General features: G+C 41.8%; 1 protein-coding gene across 1 annotated transcript; it reads right to left on the bottom strand.

The window, feature by feature from the left end:
• Positions 1 to 1,307: 1,307 nt before the first annotated feature.
• LOC141110185 (uromodulin-like) lies at positions 1,308 to 14,597 on the bottom strand. The gene is made up of 9 exons (XM_073601392.1): positions 14,552 to 14,597; positions 14,050 to 14,160; positions 12,024 to 12,238; positions 10,594 to 10,748; positions 8,784 to 9,023; positions 4,859 to 5,015; positions 3,852 to 3,924; positions 2,775 to 2,813; positions 1,308 to 1,508 (listed from the first exon to the last, which is right to left on the bottom strand). The coding sequence occupies exons 1-9, from the start codon at positions 14,595 to 14,597 to the stop codon at positions 1,444 to 1,446; spliced, it is 1,101 nt and encodes a 366-aa protein (XP_073457493.1). The 3' UTR covers positions 1,308 to 1,443.
• Positions 14,598 to 17,519: the final 2,922 nt, after the last annotated feature.

The following is a 17,519-nucleotide window of genomic DNA, read 5'->3' as shown; positions in this document are numbered from 1 at the left end:
AAAGACAATGAAAAATGACCGTTCTCCCCTACCTACCAAGTACAAATCTTTCCTTACCCAAAGATCCCATCACCCTCTCTACCCCACAACCAATAGAGATCTCAACCCCACTCACCCCCACCAAGTACAGGTCTTTTCTAACCCAAAGCTCCCCTCGCCCTCTCTACCCCACAACCAATAGAGATCTCTACTCCACATCACTTCCTCCCTGAAACTCACTCACCAGGCCTTAGATGTAGTAGCAGTTCAGAGTGAAGGGAAGTTCTCCCATTGGCTTTGTCAGGTGACCAGAACAAAGGAGGAGCTTAGGGGAGCCTCCCTAGGCTCTGAACTGTGAGTGGCAGTGCAAGGGCGATACTTGAAATGTAAAAGAAAAAGGTGGGCATCAAGAGCAAGGGCACCTCACTCTAGTTTCAGTGCACCTGCCCCAGGTGCCCAGCACTAGGGACACCCGTGGCAGAGGTTCCATAAGAACTGTCAAAGATGGGATTTTCTACTTATTGTAGAGATTATTTTCCCAAATGACATTGTTTCTCCTGGATATAAATTGAAGGGAATCCTCCCCAATGAACACAGCAACAAAAACATAACAGAGGTATTTATACTTCCCAACGCTATCCAAAACAAGAACAAAAGGTTTTGGACTTGAGTTCCACTTAAAGCATAGATACAGTTTAACCATAGAGGGACGGGAATTGTCTTATTCTAAGGATTAGGTCAAAATAAAGGGAATAAGCCTGAAAAAAAAAGAAAAATGTGACCACTACATCTAAGGGCCGGTGAGCTGCAATATATTAAATGTTAGTTTTTAGGTTTAGCTATGCCTTAAGAGGCACCTTTCCCTGACCATAGCACATGCAATGACTGAATATAAATACAAAGAAACACTTTGAAATACTTTACTTTGCAGTTTATTATATGTAAAAGAACAGTAAAAAGTACAGGGTGCGCTCTCCAGGGATACAAAATATCTATATATTGTCTGCTGCTAGGGGTCTCAAACTGGTGGCCTTCCAGCTGTTGTGGAACTACCAGTCCCATCATTCCTCTGCCTGAGGGAGTCATGTTTGTAACTATCAGCCTTGCAATGCTTCAGGGGATTTGTAGTTTCGCAACAGCTTGAGGGCCGCCAGTTTGAGACCCCCTGGTCTACTCCATTAACCATTCTTGCCTTATAATAAATACAACACAATAAATAGGTCCGGTATAAAGCAGGCCCCTCTAAGCCAAAAAAGCAGTATATCTTCACTGTACAAAATGAGAGATAATCAGGAAGCATAGCAGCAAGGTTATCTTTGGTAGCGTTATATATAATGCAGCCAACACCATCCACAGAAAAAGAACTAGATACAAGATTCCTTCATAACTTCTCTCTGCTGAGAGCATTGGGATGGACGATATGACAAAGTCTCATGGTGCCGGGATGGTCGGTTCTCGGAGGGTTTACATCAGTTTCATCAAGATCCAGGAGAAGATCAGAGCAGACAAAGTCCAAGGCATGGAGAAACCTGGAACAATACACAGGAGATATTAGGAATGGATCGGGAAGGGCTTCATCTTCCTATGGATTGTGACATTATGAGCATTTAAAGTGTATGTCCAACCAAAAAGTTTGCTTTTTAATTTTTGCATACTGTGGCAGCATTGGAGAAATTTACCCTCATTTACTCTCAAGGTGACAATAGTTTTACCAGATAGGAAGTGAGGGGAAATCTGCTACAAGGACACAGATAGCAATAAAAGAGCTGATAGGTACCTTTCAATACTCTTCTTAAAAAAAAAAATGACTTCTGTCTGTGTAGCTGTTGAGGATTTTCTCTAATTTCCTGTTTAGTGAAACAGTTGTCACTGGGACAGCAAGTATGGGGAAATTTCTCTAACTTATGCCAAGAAGGCAATACAACCTCAAAAAACCACACAGGAAGTGATGTCCAGTGTGTGTGTGTGGGTGGGGGTGGGGGGGGGCGCAGCAATAAATCCCACCAAAATATATTCAATACTGGATATACATCTACCATGTTGGTGTCATGGAACATTATGCATTTTCTAAAGACAGCACAACAGAAGCTGTTTGCCTTCAGACTGTCTCTCTCTAATTGAAAGTCTCAGTCAGTAATGATAACCCTCCAACGTAATGCTTTTATAATAAAACTAATATCAGTAAATATTTAGATAAATACTAAATATATGCATAGAAGTATATGGATGGATAATAACCCCTAGGCATTGCCATTGTTAGAATTAGGCAGATGAAATGGAAAATTTTACATATCTCTTTGAGGGAGTTTAATATTTTTATGTGGCCAATAACAGGAATCTGCAAAGACTCAAAAGGAGAAAATCTTCTTCTTAGCGTTTTTTAGCAGTGTACTGAATGTGACCTGGTTTCGGCCTCTTGCTGTCCTTATACAGCCGGGCTACAATATGAGAACAAGAAACAGCACAGACATGGGGCCCGGATGCTTAAATGCTGGCAAGAAGGTCTCCTGATCATGTAATTGGCTGCACAGCGCTGACATCATCCGGAGCCAGTCCTACCAACTGCTGATCGCCAGCAGCTGACTGTGAGCTGTTGGTGACGGCTCGGTCACAGTTCTGGGGGTACCGGTGGGGTGCTCCCCAAACGAGACAGCAATGCATAAATGCATGGTCAGGATGTTGAGGTCCACCAGCCCTGCCCCCACATATAAGGATATTGTTGATGTAAAGGGGTTCAACATGTTTAGCTACATCACTCTAAACCTTTACATTTCTCAATGTAAGAGATTACTTACCGCTGGCAGAACTGGTATCTACATTGTAACTGGTATCAGCTGGAAATAAAGAGAAAAATATCTGTTAATTGGAGACCTCAACTGGACTGATACTCATTTTTCTGGATATATCGTATGATATTCACATTCACTGTAGGCTGAAATAATTGTGTAGTGTTCACCAAAGAAGTTAAAGATTTTGTAAGACCTGAAAGTAATCCCTAACAATGAACAATTTGCTGCTTTATTGGTCTGATAAATATACGGGACACATAGAGTAATAAAGATTTTTTTTTTTTTTTAGGATGATGAAGGGTTAGAATTTCTGCAGGCTTTAATTGCTTTGTCTCCTTTGGGACATTTCTCCTTACTTCCTGGTCAGGTGTCAGGTGTCAGATAGAACAGGAAGTGAGGGAAAATCCCCCCCAAAGGGAACAAAGACAGCATTTATAAATTTAAAGCTTTAAAGTGGTTGTAAACCCTCTACCATACTACCCAGTGAAGTGAACAGCCTCAGATTATGAACAGAGATGAAACAAATCCTCCTACATAGGTTTTATATGTATATTTGCTGTCTTTCCCATTCTACATCTTTTAGAAAGTGCACATTGTGTTAGAAATCTTGTTTCCTCATTCAGCAGTCTGGGCTTACACTGTGTAAGAGCTGATTGGAGGAAGGGCATCCCTCCACCCCCCCCCCCCATATAGGCAGAGAAACAAAGAAACTTGCAGAGCTGTACTGTGAATAGACAAGCTCTCTGCTAATCTATCTCTAAGCTCCCTCCCCGACATAAATATTCAGCTGCTTTTCTCGTGTTTCAAAGAACTTATCAGAAGTTATAATTCTGATAATGCTGATAATAGAGGAACGGAGCAGCAGAAAGACACGGCACTTTAGAGAGAGATAAGTAAACACTACAGATATATGTGCCCAGGTCAGATTTCATGACTGGGGTTTACAACCACTTTAAGAATTTTCCTATATTATCCAAAACAAAAAAGAAAAGAAATGTTTTGTCTGGAGTTGGGTTTTAATAAATGTGACTGAAGAAACACAGAAAATGACTGTAGCAAAACTGTGACCATGAGATGACTTACCTGCATTCAAAAAGATTCCGACCTTTCCTGCAATGTCATTGGAAGAAGCATCTTTGGCTTGGGAGGGGCAGTTCTGTGAGGAAATAAAATACATTCAACAGAAATTCTAGACAAGTGAAATTGATGAATGAACTGCAAATTGTATCCAAGAAACACCCCAGCTATGCTAAAGTCACAACGTCCCCTTCATGTTCCTCTATCTGTGTTATCCCCACAATGGAAACAGTGGAGAATGCGGGCACACCAGGTTCTTCCATCACTCCAATGGTTTATTCCACATTGTATGACAGCATGACACCATCAATTGTCTTTATTGGGGATGAGCATGAAACCATCAATTGTCTTTGTTTTGGATGAGCATGACACCATCAATTATCTTTGTTAGGGATGAACATGACACCATCAATTATCTTTGTTAGGGATGAGCATGGCACCATCAACTGTCCTTGTTAGGGATGGGCTTGGGTTTGGGCTACAGCAGATGGGCAGAACTGTGAATTCTGGTGGTGGTATCTCAATTTCAGAAGCCGGCATATGATTTTACTCACCACTTTTGTGTGGAGCTGGCCATTAATTCAGCTTTCATGCTCATTGTACACAACAATGTTCAACCTGCTTGGTTAGCAGCAGCAGATCAGCAGAAGATCAGGTAATGAGCAGAGAAGCCGGTATCTTGGTTAGTGTGCAATTTTTTTATTTATCTTTCGGTCCATAAACACCTTCAAGCATCTTATCAATGCTGTGTAATGATTAGAAAGCCAAATTTGGACATTAGTACTCTTGCCATGTAGCACTGGGGACCACAATTCAGATACCAGCCAGGGGCATTATCTGCATGGAGTTTGCATGTTTTGCTTGTGTTGGTTTCCTCCAAGGACATGCAGGTAGGATATTTGGATCCTGTCTAAACTGGTGCTAGTATGTGTGTGTATGGCTATAAAAAACCCTGCCTCCTCCTTCAGGCACAGAAATCACAGATCACCCTCTATGTGTATGGTTAGTCTTACCGTCGCACAATCAGTAGTGCAGAGTGAAAGATCGGCAAAGAGATAGACGGCATTAGAATTGGCAATCTGGAAGACTTTCATAGCAAACCGAGATTCAATGCCATTTCCATTCATTCCCACTGTTAGCTCATCAGGAGATACATCGCTAGCTGGGCACCTGGATACAGAAATCTTTCATTAGTTTTCAGTTACTGTAATCTAAAGATTAGAACACAATACTGGTACATACTATTAGAGGTGAACAATATATGGGGTGCATTCATTTTATATATACTGTATATATTATTGATGGACAATAAATGGCATGTCTTCATTATTTATATGTATATTATTATTATACACAATTTATATAGAGCCAACAGTTTACGCAGCGCATTACAATGTATAGGGGGGACAACACAATTACAGTACAGTTCAATACAAAAGGTACAGGAGGGCCCGGCTCGTAGAGCTTACATTCTAAAGGGAGGGGGTGGTGGTACAAAAGGTAATAGCTGCGGAGAATGATTTGATGGGGGGTGGCTCGGGGACAGTTGTTATATGGGTGTGGGATAGGCTTCCCTGAATAAATGAGTTTTCAGGGATCTCCTAAAGGTGGGTGGACAGGGTAGGGGCTGATCGGACATACTGGGGCAGGGAGTTCCAGAGGATGGGAGAGGCTCTGGAGAAGTGCTGAAGGCGAACGAGGTGAGAGAAGGTAACAAGGGAGCTAGAGAGCAGGAGGTCCTGAGAGGAGCGGAGGGGACAATTTGGGCGATATCTGCAGATGAGGCTGGGGCGATGTTGTGAATGGCCTTGTATGTTATGGTTAGCAATTTGAAATTTACACGGTGGGGTAGGGGAAGCCAGTGAAGAGATTGGCAGAGAGGGGCGGCAGTCACAGATCGATTGGTGAGGTGTGTTAGTCTATCAGCAGCATTCATAATAGACTGAAGGGGAGATAGCCTGCTTAAGGGTCGGCCATTAAGGAGAAAGTTGCAGTAGTCAAGGCTGGAAATAATCAAGGAGTGAATAAGTTGCTTTGTGGTATCATTAGTCAGGAAGGGTCGAATTATAGCTGAACAATTCCAGGCACGTGTTCATTATATTATTTCTGTTACTCAGAAGTCCTCAATTTACATTTTAATTGGTGGAATTTTGGTGGAATCTTTGTGCCATACACAAGAAATGTACTGTGACCCAAAATTCTTCACACCTCACACCTACATGATATTCTCCTTAATGCATTGAGTGGTGTAGTGGGTAGCACTCTCACCTAGCAGTAAAAAGGGTCGCTGGTTCGAATCCCAACCATGACACTATCTGCCTTGAGTTTGCATGTTCTCCCTGTGCCTGTGTGGGTTTCCTCCGGGTACTCCAGTTTCCTCCCACACTCCAAAGACATGCTGGTAGGTTAATTGGCTTCTGTCCAAAAACTGGCCCAAGTATGTATGAATGTGAGTTGGGGACCTTGGATTGTGGGCTCCTTGAGGGTAGGGACTGATGTGAGGGGTGTACTCACTCAGGTCGAACCGGGTGGGCTAGTGTCTTTATTCAACCTTACTAACTATGTAACTATGTATTTCATCCAATTCTGACCAACATATTGCTGTGAACTGGGCCTATCAAAAACAATGGATTGTCAATGTGTGGGGCCCGCCTTGAGCAAATCAGCCCATCCCAGGCGGTGCCAATGGGTCTTTCAATGGAAAACACATCAAGCAAAAATGCAAATGTTAATTCAAAACCTGCAATTAAATTTTTCATAATTTCAAAAGATCTCTGAAGTTCTACCATTTATATTATGATTAATGTACAGTGTAGGACAGGGTTGGATCCCCTGTTAGGTAGTTCTTGCTTGCTGTCTAAAGCAGCTGGGAAAGTCATGAACAAAAATTGCTGGATTGTTCACCAATCATCACCGGGGCTTTTTTTCTCGGAGAATAGGTGCAGGAACTCCCCCCCGTCTGAGTCCCTTGATTCCACCTCCTACCCACCTACCAGTACTGCCCCTTTTAGAGAATACAGAACCAAGTATCGTTTTGTGGTGCTAAATCATTTGTATGGAACATGTTGATGATCAAAAGAAAAGCAGCAAAATAGATCCCCTGCAGCCAGCAACAGTAGAATCCCAGCAATAGATCCCCACACAACAATAGACTCCCCCAGTAACAATGGAATCCACCCCAACAACAATAGATTCCCTGCAGCAACAGTGAACCACCCACAACAAAATATCACACCCAGTAACAAAATATCCACCCAGAAACAAAATATTCCCCCAAGCAACATTAGACCCCCTCCCCCCAGCAGCAACAACAGATCTCCCAGCAGCCAGCATCAATTGATCCTCCAGCAGCCAGTAAAAATAGACCTTTCCCTCAACAGTAGATCCCTTCCAGCAACAATAGATTCCCCATCAGCAACAATAGACCCTCACACAAAATCAGATCCCCACCAGTGACAATAGATCCCCCAGCAGCCAACATCAATAGACCCTCCAGCACATTCCACACCCCATGCTATTACATACATTCAGTGCTGGAGGTGCCGAAACTGCATTCCCCCGCGTTCCCGCTGAAAAAAAGCCCTAATCATCACCCTATATAAAAGTCCAGCACCTCTACATATACACACGTTCCTGAAGCCCTGATATACTATAGGCGGACTCCTTACCACCCCTGAATTGTGTTGGCACTTTCCTATTTCCACACCTAGTCCCTTCTCAAAGCTTGAATTGCTGTCCGAGGCAAAATTTCCCTTCACACCCTGTCCTGGTGACACCAAAAAATACAGGGATATAAAATGATGGAAGTTCTCTCCAGTGGGGACATAGACAGCAATCAGTGTGGTGAAGAAGAGTAAGAACCTCTTGGCTGGTTTTTATTGCTGTCTGTGTCATATTGTCTTCATGACCCCATCTCCTCATTTCCCATCCTGGTGTCACAAGCATGGATCAGTAACAAGAAAGTGCCTCAATGTAGCCACAGACACCTCACAAGGATCCTAACTCTTCCCCTAATCTAAAACTGAACAAAACGTTGGCTTGAGAGAGGTGGAGGCTGATTAGCTCCATCCACCCCCAACTAATTCACTTCTCCCTCCCCCACTCCTCTTTTCTCCCCCCCCCCTTTTTTTTTCTTCCCTTCCTCTATTCTAGTCATCTTTTTGGGCTTTTGACCCTTTAACAATAGATATTAGATTATATCTGAAACCGCCAACTCCTTTTATAATCCATAGTTCTTAAGTACTCTGTTCAACATGGACTAACTAACCCAATATACCCCCTATATACGGGCTACACAGAATTTTCTGATCTTTTGCCTTGGTTGTTCAGTTGTTCCCCTTTTACTTGTTATGTGCACTCATGATACTGACTGATACTTTGTACTAAAGGGGTTGGCTACCCCCATCTCATTTGTAACACTCTTGATTTACCCTGGTCTCCTCCTATGAGGATTGTTTATATTTTTGGTTTTGTTACTTACTTTAAAAAACCTTAATAAAACTTTGTGAAACTAAATATGGTTTTAATTAATAATATATAAATAAAAGTTGGCTTGAGTTGGGCTTTAAAGATGAACTCCAGGAATTTTATCACTTTAGAAAGTTGGCTTGTCCAGATTAGTTCAGAACTTCATGGCAAGACTTCAGCAACATACTCTTAAGCTGGCCATAGACGGTTCAAATCTCAAACCATGTATGGTCAGGCTGAATGTACCCAAGCTGATCGATCAACTTGATTACAACCAGCCTGTCGGATTTGACATGGATTTTACATGTGATTATAGCTAGCGGCTGTTATAGCCACACAGTGGCTCCCGTGGTTGCACGGACGGCGTTAAGGTGATACTGAGTATTGTTTTGTGTATTTAGTGAATTATTTCTGTAGTCGAAGTGTACAAATAACACATAGAACTCCTAACCCAGTGCACTGTGTACTTACCCGTTCTTAAGAAGATAGTACTTTTGGTCGCTTGAATTGGTAGGAGAGGCATAAATATTAATCACTTTGAGTTTAAAGGTTTTCGCATCCAGATCTGGTACTTGCACTGAAAGGTAAATAGTATCTTCCACTTTCAGGGGGTAATCTTCTGAGAGAAGGGTCGTATATGTGCTCTCTGTAAAGGCCATCATTACGGCTGCATAACTTCCAGTTCCATTAGGGCCATTTATTACTGTGGTCCTGGAAAATAGACACATGATAAAGGTTACCTACCTAGAAACTTATGCAGGTATGTTGCCATGCATCAATGTTAGTATACAGACTGCATGCAGAATTGAATTATTTGAGGATTAAGAAAGAGCAAACCTATCAGTGCATGCCATGGTTCCTTCTCTGACCCCAAAGTCACTACAATAATCAACAGTGTCGTAGGGAGAGGTGGAAGGAACCATGCAGCGTGGCAGGGGATACACAAACATTGAATGCCAAAGAGTCTGATGGAGGCTGCAGCACTGAAGCAGAAGGAAGGTAGGGGACCGAGGCCATAAAACTTTTCTATTACGGGAACATTTCCTCTCGATTTGACAGGGTCGATGGAAAACACTTGGCTCAGATGACTTACACCCATGTGTCCTCAGAGAGCTGAGCTCAGTTATATCTAAGATTTTGTTTCTAATTTATTGAGGTTTAGGGCAAGGCCAGTTTAGTGCCTTTGTTTAAAAAATGGATTGAGGTCTTCAACTAGTAACTACAGACCTGTGAGTTTAATATCTACCGTAGGGAAGATATTTAAAGGTTTGCTTAAAGAAGAACTTTACCCATAACAACTTGATTAAAAATGAATGTTCTTTAGCAAAATACATTCCACATAATAATCCCATAATAGAATTTCAATAATTCCAAACAATAATTACGCTACCAAAATGAGTGCGTACTGTAAATTGCCTCCAGCATTGTTCCTGTTTCTTCTTGCCAGAGGCTGCCATTTTGCTGAAGCCCAGAGCCCCTGAGTAAATCTTTAGGCAGATCGGCCTCTAGTGGCTCTGATTTTAGGCACAGTGCCAAAAATTAGAGAGCAACCGAGCATGTGCAGTGCAAGGGGGAAACAGGGTATTACTGTATTTTAAATAGACAGACACTTATTTTTAATGTTTTCCATAGCTATACAGTGGAACCTTGGATTACGAGCATAATCTGTTCCAGGAGAATGCTTGTAATCCAAAGCACTGGCATATCAAAGCAAGTTTCCCCATAGAAGTCAATGGAAACTAAGATAATTCGTTCCGCATTGACTTCTATTGCATGCAATACTGCATGTGGCCAGAGGTGGGGGGTGCCAGAGGCTGAACTCGGAAAGCCTCAAAAAGGCTCGGAAACACTCAGGAACTGAGTATTTCCGAGTGTTTCCGAGTATTTCCGAGTGGTTCCGAGTATTTCCGAACGGCTCAGAACGGCTCCAAACCATTCCGAGTGTCACCAGCGCCCCCGCACCTCTGGCCAAATGTGGTACTGCACACCCCATTAGCTTGAATTCTGCTCGTTTTGCAAGACAACACTCGCAAACCGAGTTAGAATTTAAGAAAAAAAAGTTGCTCGTCTTTCAAAATGCTTGTTAACCGCGTTACTCATTAACCAAGGTTCCACTGTACCTGCAAAAGAGGCTAGCCAGAAATGATCTACCAGGACTTCGTTTTTTGACTAAAGTTCCACATTAAGGACCAATTACACAAGAGTATGTGCTACAATGCAATATCATAAGAGATAATTAGCATGGATTTCTGAAAGACGGACATTATGTGATAATAATTACCCGAGTATTGGGTGCAGAGTCACATTAAGAGCGACATTTATATTCAGCGGGTAGGCGCAGGAAATATTCAGGACAGCGTCATTTGTTATTCGGATTGGATTCGTCTTGCCAAAAATATACAGCCGGTTTGTGTATGTGACGTGGGTTGAATTCATCTGTAGAGAGAGGAAGCACAGAAGTCATTAGACAGGATCAGAAAACTTACCTCCATACAGTATTAATATCAGTGTATTCCCTGTGAGGTCAAGAAGGAAGTCTCCAGTTGTGTTAAAGTAGAACCCAAAAACTACCAGATAAAAATAAATAGCCCAAAGGTAAAACAACAAAAGTATCTTTTACTATGCAGAGATTTTTGCAGAGATTTTTCCTGCTGTACTTTTTTTAGCCATTTGATGTGCTCACTCTGATGGCCACTACCATTTAACCCACTTTCTATGAGCCCAGGTCCCTTTGGACCCCCAGTCTGTGACTGGACAGTGAAAGGAGAAGCAGAGGATTGATGAGTTAATCTCTCTGTCACTCTGCTCTCTCCTCCAATCAACATAATCTTTGTCATCACAAGAAATAACTGGCTGTTTGTGTTTCTTCTCTTTCCCCCGGCCTGAGTTGTACAGGGACTGCACAAGGCTGAAACCAAATCACAATGGGCTACTTAAACTGCTTGAATTAAAAAAAAAATACATTTAATGATGTAAATCAGGGATCTCCAAACTACGACCCTCCAGCTGTTGTAGAACTACATGTCCCATGAGGCCTTGTAAAACTCTGACATTCACAGACATGACTGGGCATGGTGGGAATTGTAGTTTGGGGACCCCTGATGTAAATGAATACAGAGCTGTGTTATTTGTGTCTTTTATATCTACCTGGAGTTCATCTCCTCCTTGTGGGTGTCTCCCTTAACTAACCAGCTGCTAAAGAGACATCCAGACATGTGCGCTCTCAACTGGGGCTGTGTGTGTCTTTTTAAACACAAAACGCCCAGAAAGCCACTCCTCTGCTCCCTACTTCTAGGCAGCTGCAGGAGCCAATCACACCCCTTCCCTCACTATCTCATCTACAACTAGGAAGTTCAGGGAATGGTGAAGAAATGGAGGACCTGGTGAAGGACTCGGTGGAAGTGACAAGGGGCGCCAGGTAAGTGTTTGAGGACAGTGGGGTTGTAAATATATCGGGACATTTTTTTTATTTATGTTGTGAATGCATTGGGGTGAAAATAGAAAAAAAAAATGTTTAGGCTTTAGTTCTACTTTAATGTGTTCTGCCAAGTCTGTATGAAAATGTGATTAAAAAAAAACCATGTAGAGGATAAAACACTCTTCTGGGGATAAAGACAACAAAAACTCCTAAATCATACAATTTTTGTCTATAGAGACTTTATTGTATCTGTTTTTACTTCTCTTGTATAACAAACAGTCAGGAGAACTTACCTCAGCAGCAGTGTTACAGTCAGAGGCTATCAATGAACGATTAAGGGTCAGCTCCGATGTTCCATCCACAATCTGCCTTGCTGTGAAACACTCGGGGTTGGTGCTGTTCAGCCTTATATCGGATGTATTATAACCGTTTTTTTCCAACCAACATTTTGACACTTGTATATTGAATTTTGCTCCAGTACAAGTAAGATTTACGGGTGGACTGACTCCTGAAAAAAGAGTGAATTTATTCAGTATTTCTGAGATGAGAAGGTGACGGTGACGTGATTGATGTACATTATACACTATAGGGGTTTTCTATATATACCCAGTTTAGGGTGGCAAGAGTGACCAGGGACTGGGGAGAAAGCTGCCATAGAGTCAAAGATTTAAATCACAATTTAATTTCCAGTTTACATACAGTACATTGATTGTTGGTGATCAATGTAGTCTCCTCATTAATCATTAATGGTCAGTGTAGTGCCCCCTTACATTGATGATCAGTGTAGTGCCCCCTTACATTGATGATCAGTGTAGTGCCCCCTTATATTGATGATCAGTGTAGTGCCCCCCGTACATTGATGATCAGTGTAGTGCCCCCTTACATTGATGGTCAGTGTAGTGCCCCCCGTACATTGATGATCAGTGTAGTGCCCCCTTACATTAATGGTCAGTGTAGTGCCCCATTACATTGGTGATCAGTGTAGTACCCCCTTACATTGATGATCAGTGTAGTGCCCCCTTATATTGATGATCAGTGTAGTCCCCCGTACATTGATGGTCAGTGTAGTGCCCCTTACATTGATGATCAGTGTAGTGCCCCCTTATATTGATGATCAGTGTAGTGCCCCCTTACATTGATGATCAGTGTAGTGCCCCCTTATATTGATGATCAGTGTAGTGCCCCCTTACATTGATGGTCAGTGTAGTGCCCCCCTTACATTGATGATCAGTGTAGTGCCCCCTTATATTGATGATCAGTGTAGTGCCCCCTTACATTGATGGTCAGTGTAGTGCCCCCTTACATTGGTTATCAGTGTAGTGCCCCCTTACATTGGTGATCAGTGTAGTGCCCCCTTACATTGGTGATCAGTGTAGTGCCCCCTTACATTGATGATCAGTGTAGTGCCCCCTTACATTGGTGATCAGTGTAGTGCCCCCTTACATTGATGATCAGTGTAGTGCCTCCTTACATTGGTGATCAGTGTAGTGCCCCCTTACATTGGTGATCAGTGTAGTGCCCCCTTACATTGATGGTCATTGTACTAATTGCTTACATTAACTGACATTGTAGTGTCCCCTTACATTGGTGGTCAAAAGGAATGAGCTTAAGGTTCCATCTGAACACAAGTACCTTGGAATTTCATGCACTTGGATTGCAACATTGACTATATTTTGGTCATGTCCATAGATAGAGACCCCGCCCCTTTGTATACACAAACTGTCCCCCGCCGGACCTTTCATTCAGCGGGACTGAAGCAAAATGAGACCAGAATTATCTGAGAGAAAGAATTAGCTGATGGAACCCCAAGCAACCTGTAGAGGAACCCTAGCATTCTACAGAACTCTGTTTCAGAAAGTCCGATATAGGGAGAACACAGAAGTCCTTTAGCAATGAATGACTATTTTTCAGGATTGCTCCTATCCCCTCCCCCCACCCAAAGCCACAAATCTCAGTGAAAACAGTGATTGTTTAATTGGGAACAAGATAAGTCAACTTCTGTGGTTATGGTTTGCAATTCCACCTCCGTATTACCCACAGCAATCCGATTGTGTATATTTATGTGACAGTCAGCCTACAGACATTCAGATTATACCTCTACTATCCACCAATCAAATGTTGAGGAAGTCTGGGGGGCTCATTCACCCCGGGGCCCTCCATTGTGGTTCATTTACCAGCCGGGTGTAAACGGGCCAATACAGATTCACATTATATACTATGTATGTTATATGGACCTCATATGGTTTATAAAAAATTGCAATATTTGGTTTTCAAAAGGCACAAGATCCATTGTAACCATTGTATTATAGCATACCATACCCCGTGTGAATGGATAGACAGTTGTATTGCACTGGCAGGCAGTACTAATAGTAGTGTTACAAATCTCATCAGTAGCACAGGAATCACTTCCACAGGTCAGAGACGCAGCCACTGGAGAGACAGAAAAAAAAACATGAAAGTACATCCTGTGTTCCTGTGTGGAAGTCTAAACATATCTCAAATCCATCTACTATGTAATACAAGGATCAAAATAAATAAATCAGAGATAATGTCCAGTTTGTTTTAAATTGCTCCAAACAATCCAATTTGTGCCAAACTGCGGCAACTTGTATCCAAGTTTCCAATATACAAACTTGTTTCAAAATTATTACAATTCATAAACAAAGTGTTTAAAGATACACAGTTAGAGAATGGATCTCCCTCACTGTTTCTTCGTCTATTTGCCCCTCCCTGATCATTCCCTCCAATTTCTGGGGAACGATCGCTGTCTCTGTATTCCAGATGTGTTATTATAAGATAAAAGGAGACAAACTTCACTCACCCGCCATGACAGCGCACAGTACAGAGAGCAGAAGTGTCGTCTTCATGGTGATCAGGGACCCTAGAAAATACATCCTATATGAGCAACCAATTTCTGTATTTGATTTAGCAAAAAAATTAAAAGTAAAAATAAAAAAAGGAAAAAGTCCTACAGAGCTTTGCATTATTTTATATATAGTTTTATACAGTAAAAGTCAAAATAAATCAAAATAAATACAAAGGAAAAATAACAAACATCTATACATGTTACAATATTCCTTTTTTTTTTATTATTGACTATGTAATATACAAGACTTAACAATATTTGATTAGCAATATATATATATATATATATATATATATATATATATATATATATATATATATATACATATATATAATGACGTATATTAATTTATAGCTACAAATAAACAATTAGATTCCAGCCTGTATGGCAATACAGTGAAACCAAAATAAACATACCAGACTTAACAATACTTGAGAAGAAAAAAAAAAACATAAAAACATTGACTGTTCAATTTCCATTAGGTCTTCCAACAATTGCCAATTAGATACATATTGATTGGATAGTTAAGTAAGTCCATATATTGCAATTAAATATGTTACAAAGGCAGCAACTCAGAGAGCATCGAAGCCAAAGAATTATCATGATAACCAGCCAACCAGCAATCACAAAATGAAGAGCCACCAATGGCAGCCTCCATCATTCTCTCATGATATTCCCTCCCTTTAAGGAGACAATCAGAATGTAAGGTGTATGACCTACTTTGGAAAATTATAATTTATCCTGATTGTCTGCTATGAGTTGTAAATGACTTAGAAATCAAAGTTTTATACTAACCAACAAATGTGGTGTGGAAATGTTCCGGGTCTGCAAGAGGCTTCCAACAACTCGATGTTCTTCCAACAAGTGCGCAAAGTTAGTTGTCAGTTGAGTTTTGCCACCTTTAGGAAAGACAGTTGGAGTGAGGTGGTGGAGGGTCTGTGTACAATTACTAATCACTCAGCTACTTATATACTCATCGGTCCAGATGGAATGCCATGCATCGAAAAAACTAGAAGGTGGAGATGACGTTAGAGTAAATGGACCTCACCCAGGCAGAACTTAGCCCCGAGCTATCACGGTTTAACATTAAGCAATTGTCATGTGTTTTTCTGGTGGCGTTTAATAATTACAGCTGATGAAAATGTCAACTTGTTCTATTACGAATTATTAATATTTCAACTATTTTAAATACTTGTTTAAAACCTATTCATAGCCATTTTTTTTTCATTTTGTAGATCTTTTTTACAGTGCCCAAAATATTTTAACAACAAAATGCACAAAAAAACAAGTTTTATCGTATCACAAATAAATTTAGAATTGTAATGGTGATGGTGCCAGATAACACTGACCAGCTACATCTATGTAGCGTGATTAGGTTTACTATGATACACAAATGTGTTACAATGTTGTTATTTTGCCATCATTGTTATCCTGACCAATTATGTGTAGATTCGTCCAGGAGAAATGCACTGCATGCTCATTGAACTTTGGCCAGCAGGGTTAGAATGTCCAATACCGGGGCTGTTGGATAAGCCAATGTCAATATTCACATTGCACACGTTCCTGCAATGGTCTTGGGGTAGGGGGTGCTGCAGCAACAGCCAGGTGGGGACTAGAAACGTCATAGATCAGTGTATGTAATGTATTTACCAGCACACTCCGGATCTTCAAATAACGTCCAAAGTTTTTTTTTTTTAAAGAATGATGACATCTAGGTCCTGTCTTTAATATTGATTGGACCGTGGGCAAATGTTTTCTTGCCCCCATCCCCCCCCATACAATTTTGCTCTCCACCTTCTTTGAGACATACAATAAATAGCATCTAGACTTAAAATCATTTTACTGTATCAGATCAGGTAGCGATTGCGATTGGCTGCCAGAGGTTACAGTGTATCATTACCGCTCACTGACTGGTTCCTAGAGGTTACAGCACATATTACGGCTCACTGATTAGTTGCTAGATGTTACAGCACATGATTTCTGCTTGTTGATTGTTTGCTAGAGATTACTGTACAGTAACACTGCTCACTGATTGGTTGCTAAAGGTTACAGCACATCATCTCCTCACTGTAGGGGGCATGATGTACATATGAATGCCGCCTTTATTTACATATCTATGCCGCCTATCTATCTATGCAGCTATTTACATATGAATGCCGCCGCTATTTACATATGATTGCAGATTATTTACATGTAAACACAGGGTCTGCAGATAAGCCAATAGGGCAGAGCTGGGCAGCATTAGTAGCAGCACTTCACACTGAGATATCAGGACACAGCATGGGATTAAAACTTCAAGGGGCAAGAGAATTTAAACTGGGATAGTTGCCAAGTATGAGGCAGCTGCTTTGGGCCCCACAACAATGACAGGGCCCAGGGCAGCTGCCCCTTTTACCCTGCCTTAAAAACGGCCCTGCCCATCCCCAAAAAGTTTCCCCCCAGGCCTGGTGGCTTTGTGTCAGTGGTTCTCAGGGGTCTCCCTCTTACGGGACCCCAGCCAGCTGCAGATCACCTTACATTCCAAAAGTGCCTCCCCTTCTCCCATAGAACCCCAAACCGCCATAGTGGATCACAGTGACAATGCTCTGACAGTGCTCCTTAACCACCCACAATGCTCTCCCTCCTCCCACAGTGCCACCCAGCCTACCATAGTGTATCCTAATCTATTGAAGAGCCTTCAGCCTCCCATAGTGTCCCCCAACCTTCAACAGTGTCCAACGCTGCCCTCCAAATACCCACAGTGCCCTCCTCAACTCCAGAAACACTTTCCAGTCGTCCACAATATCCATGAAAAGTCCACAGCCTCTTAAGGAGACCACCAGTGACCCCCATCTTCTATGATTTCCCCCAGTCCCCCCCCACTAGAAATCCTATCCCCTGCAGGGCCAACAATTCTGCTGCAGAGTCCCCTAAACCCCCCCCC

The sequence above is a fragment of the Aquarana catesbeiana genome, linkage group LG10, assembly GCF_042186555.1.
Source record: "Aquarana catesbeiana isolate 2022-GZ linkage group LG10, ASM4218655v1, whole genome shotgun sequence".
Lineage (NCBI taxonomy): Eukaryota > Metazoa > Chordata > Amphibia > Anura > Ranidae > Aquarana > Aquarana catesbeiana.
Note: the sequence above shows the minus strand (reverse complement) of the source record. Positions and strands in the feature narration are given on the sequence as shown.

Excerpts from the sequence above, each read along its gene's own strand:
- LOC141110185 (XM_073601392.1), bottom strand. The coding sequence starts at position 14,597 with ATGAAGACGACACTTCTGCTCTCTGTACTGTGCGCTGTCATGGCGG. Across the intron at positions 14,161-14,551 it reads ACTGTGCGCTGTCATGGCGG|TGGCTGCGTCTCTGACCTGT; the intron begins GTGAGTGAAGTT and ends CTGTCTCTCCAG. Across the intron at positions 5,016-8,783 it reads TACTATCTTCTTAAGAACGG|GTGCCCAGCTAGCGATGTAT; the intron begins GTAAGTACACAG and ends TTCTGTATCCAG.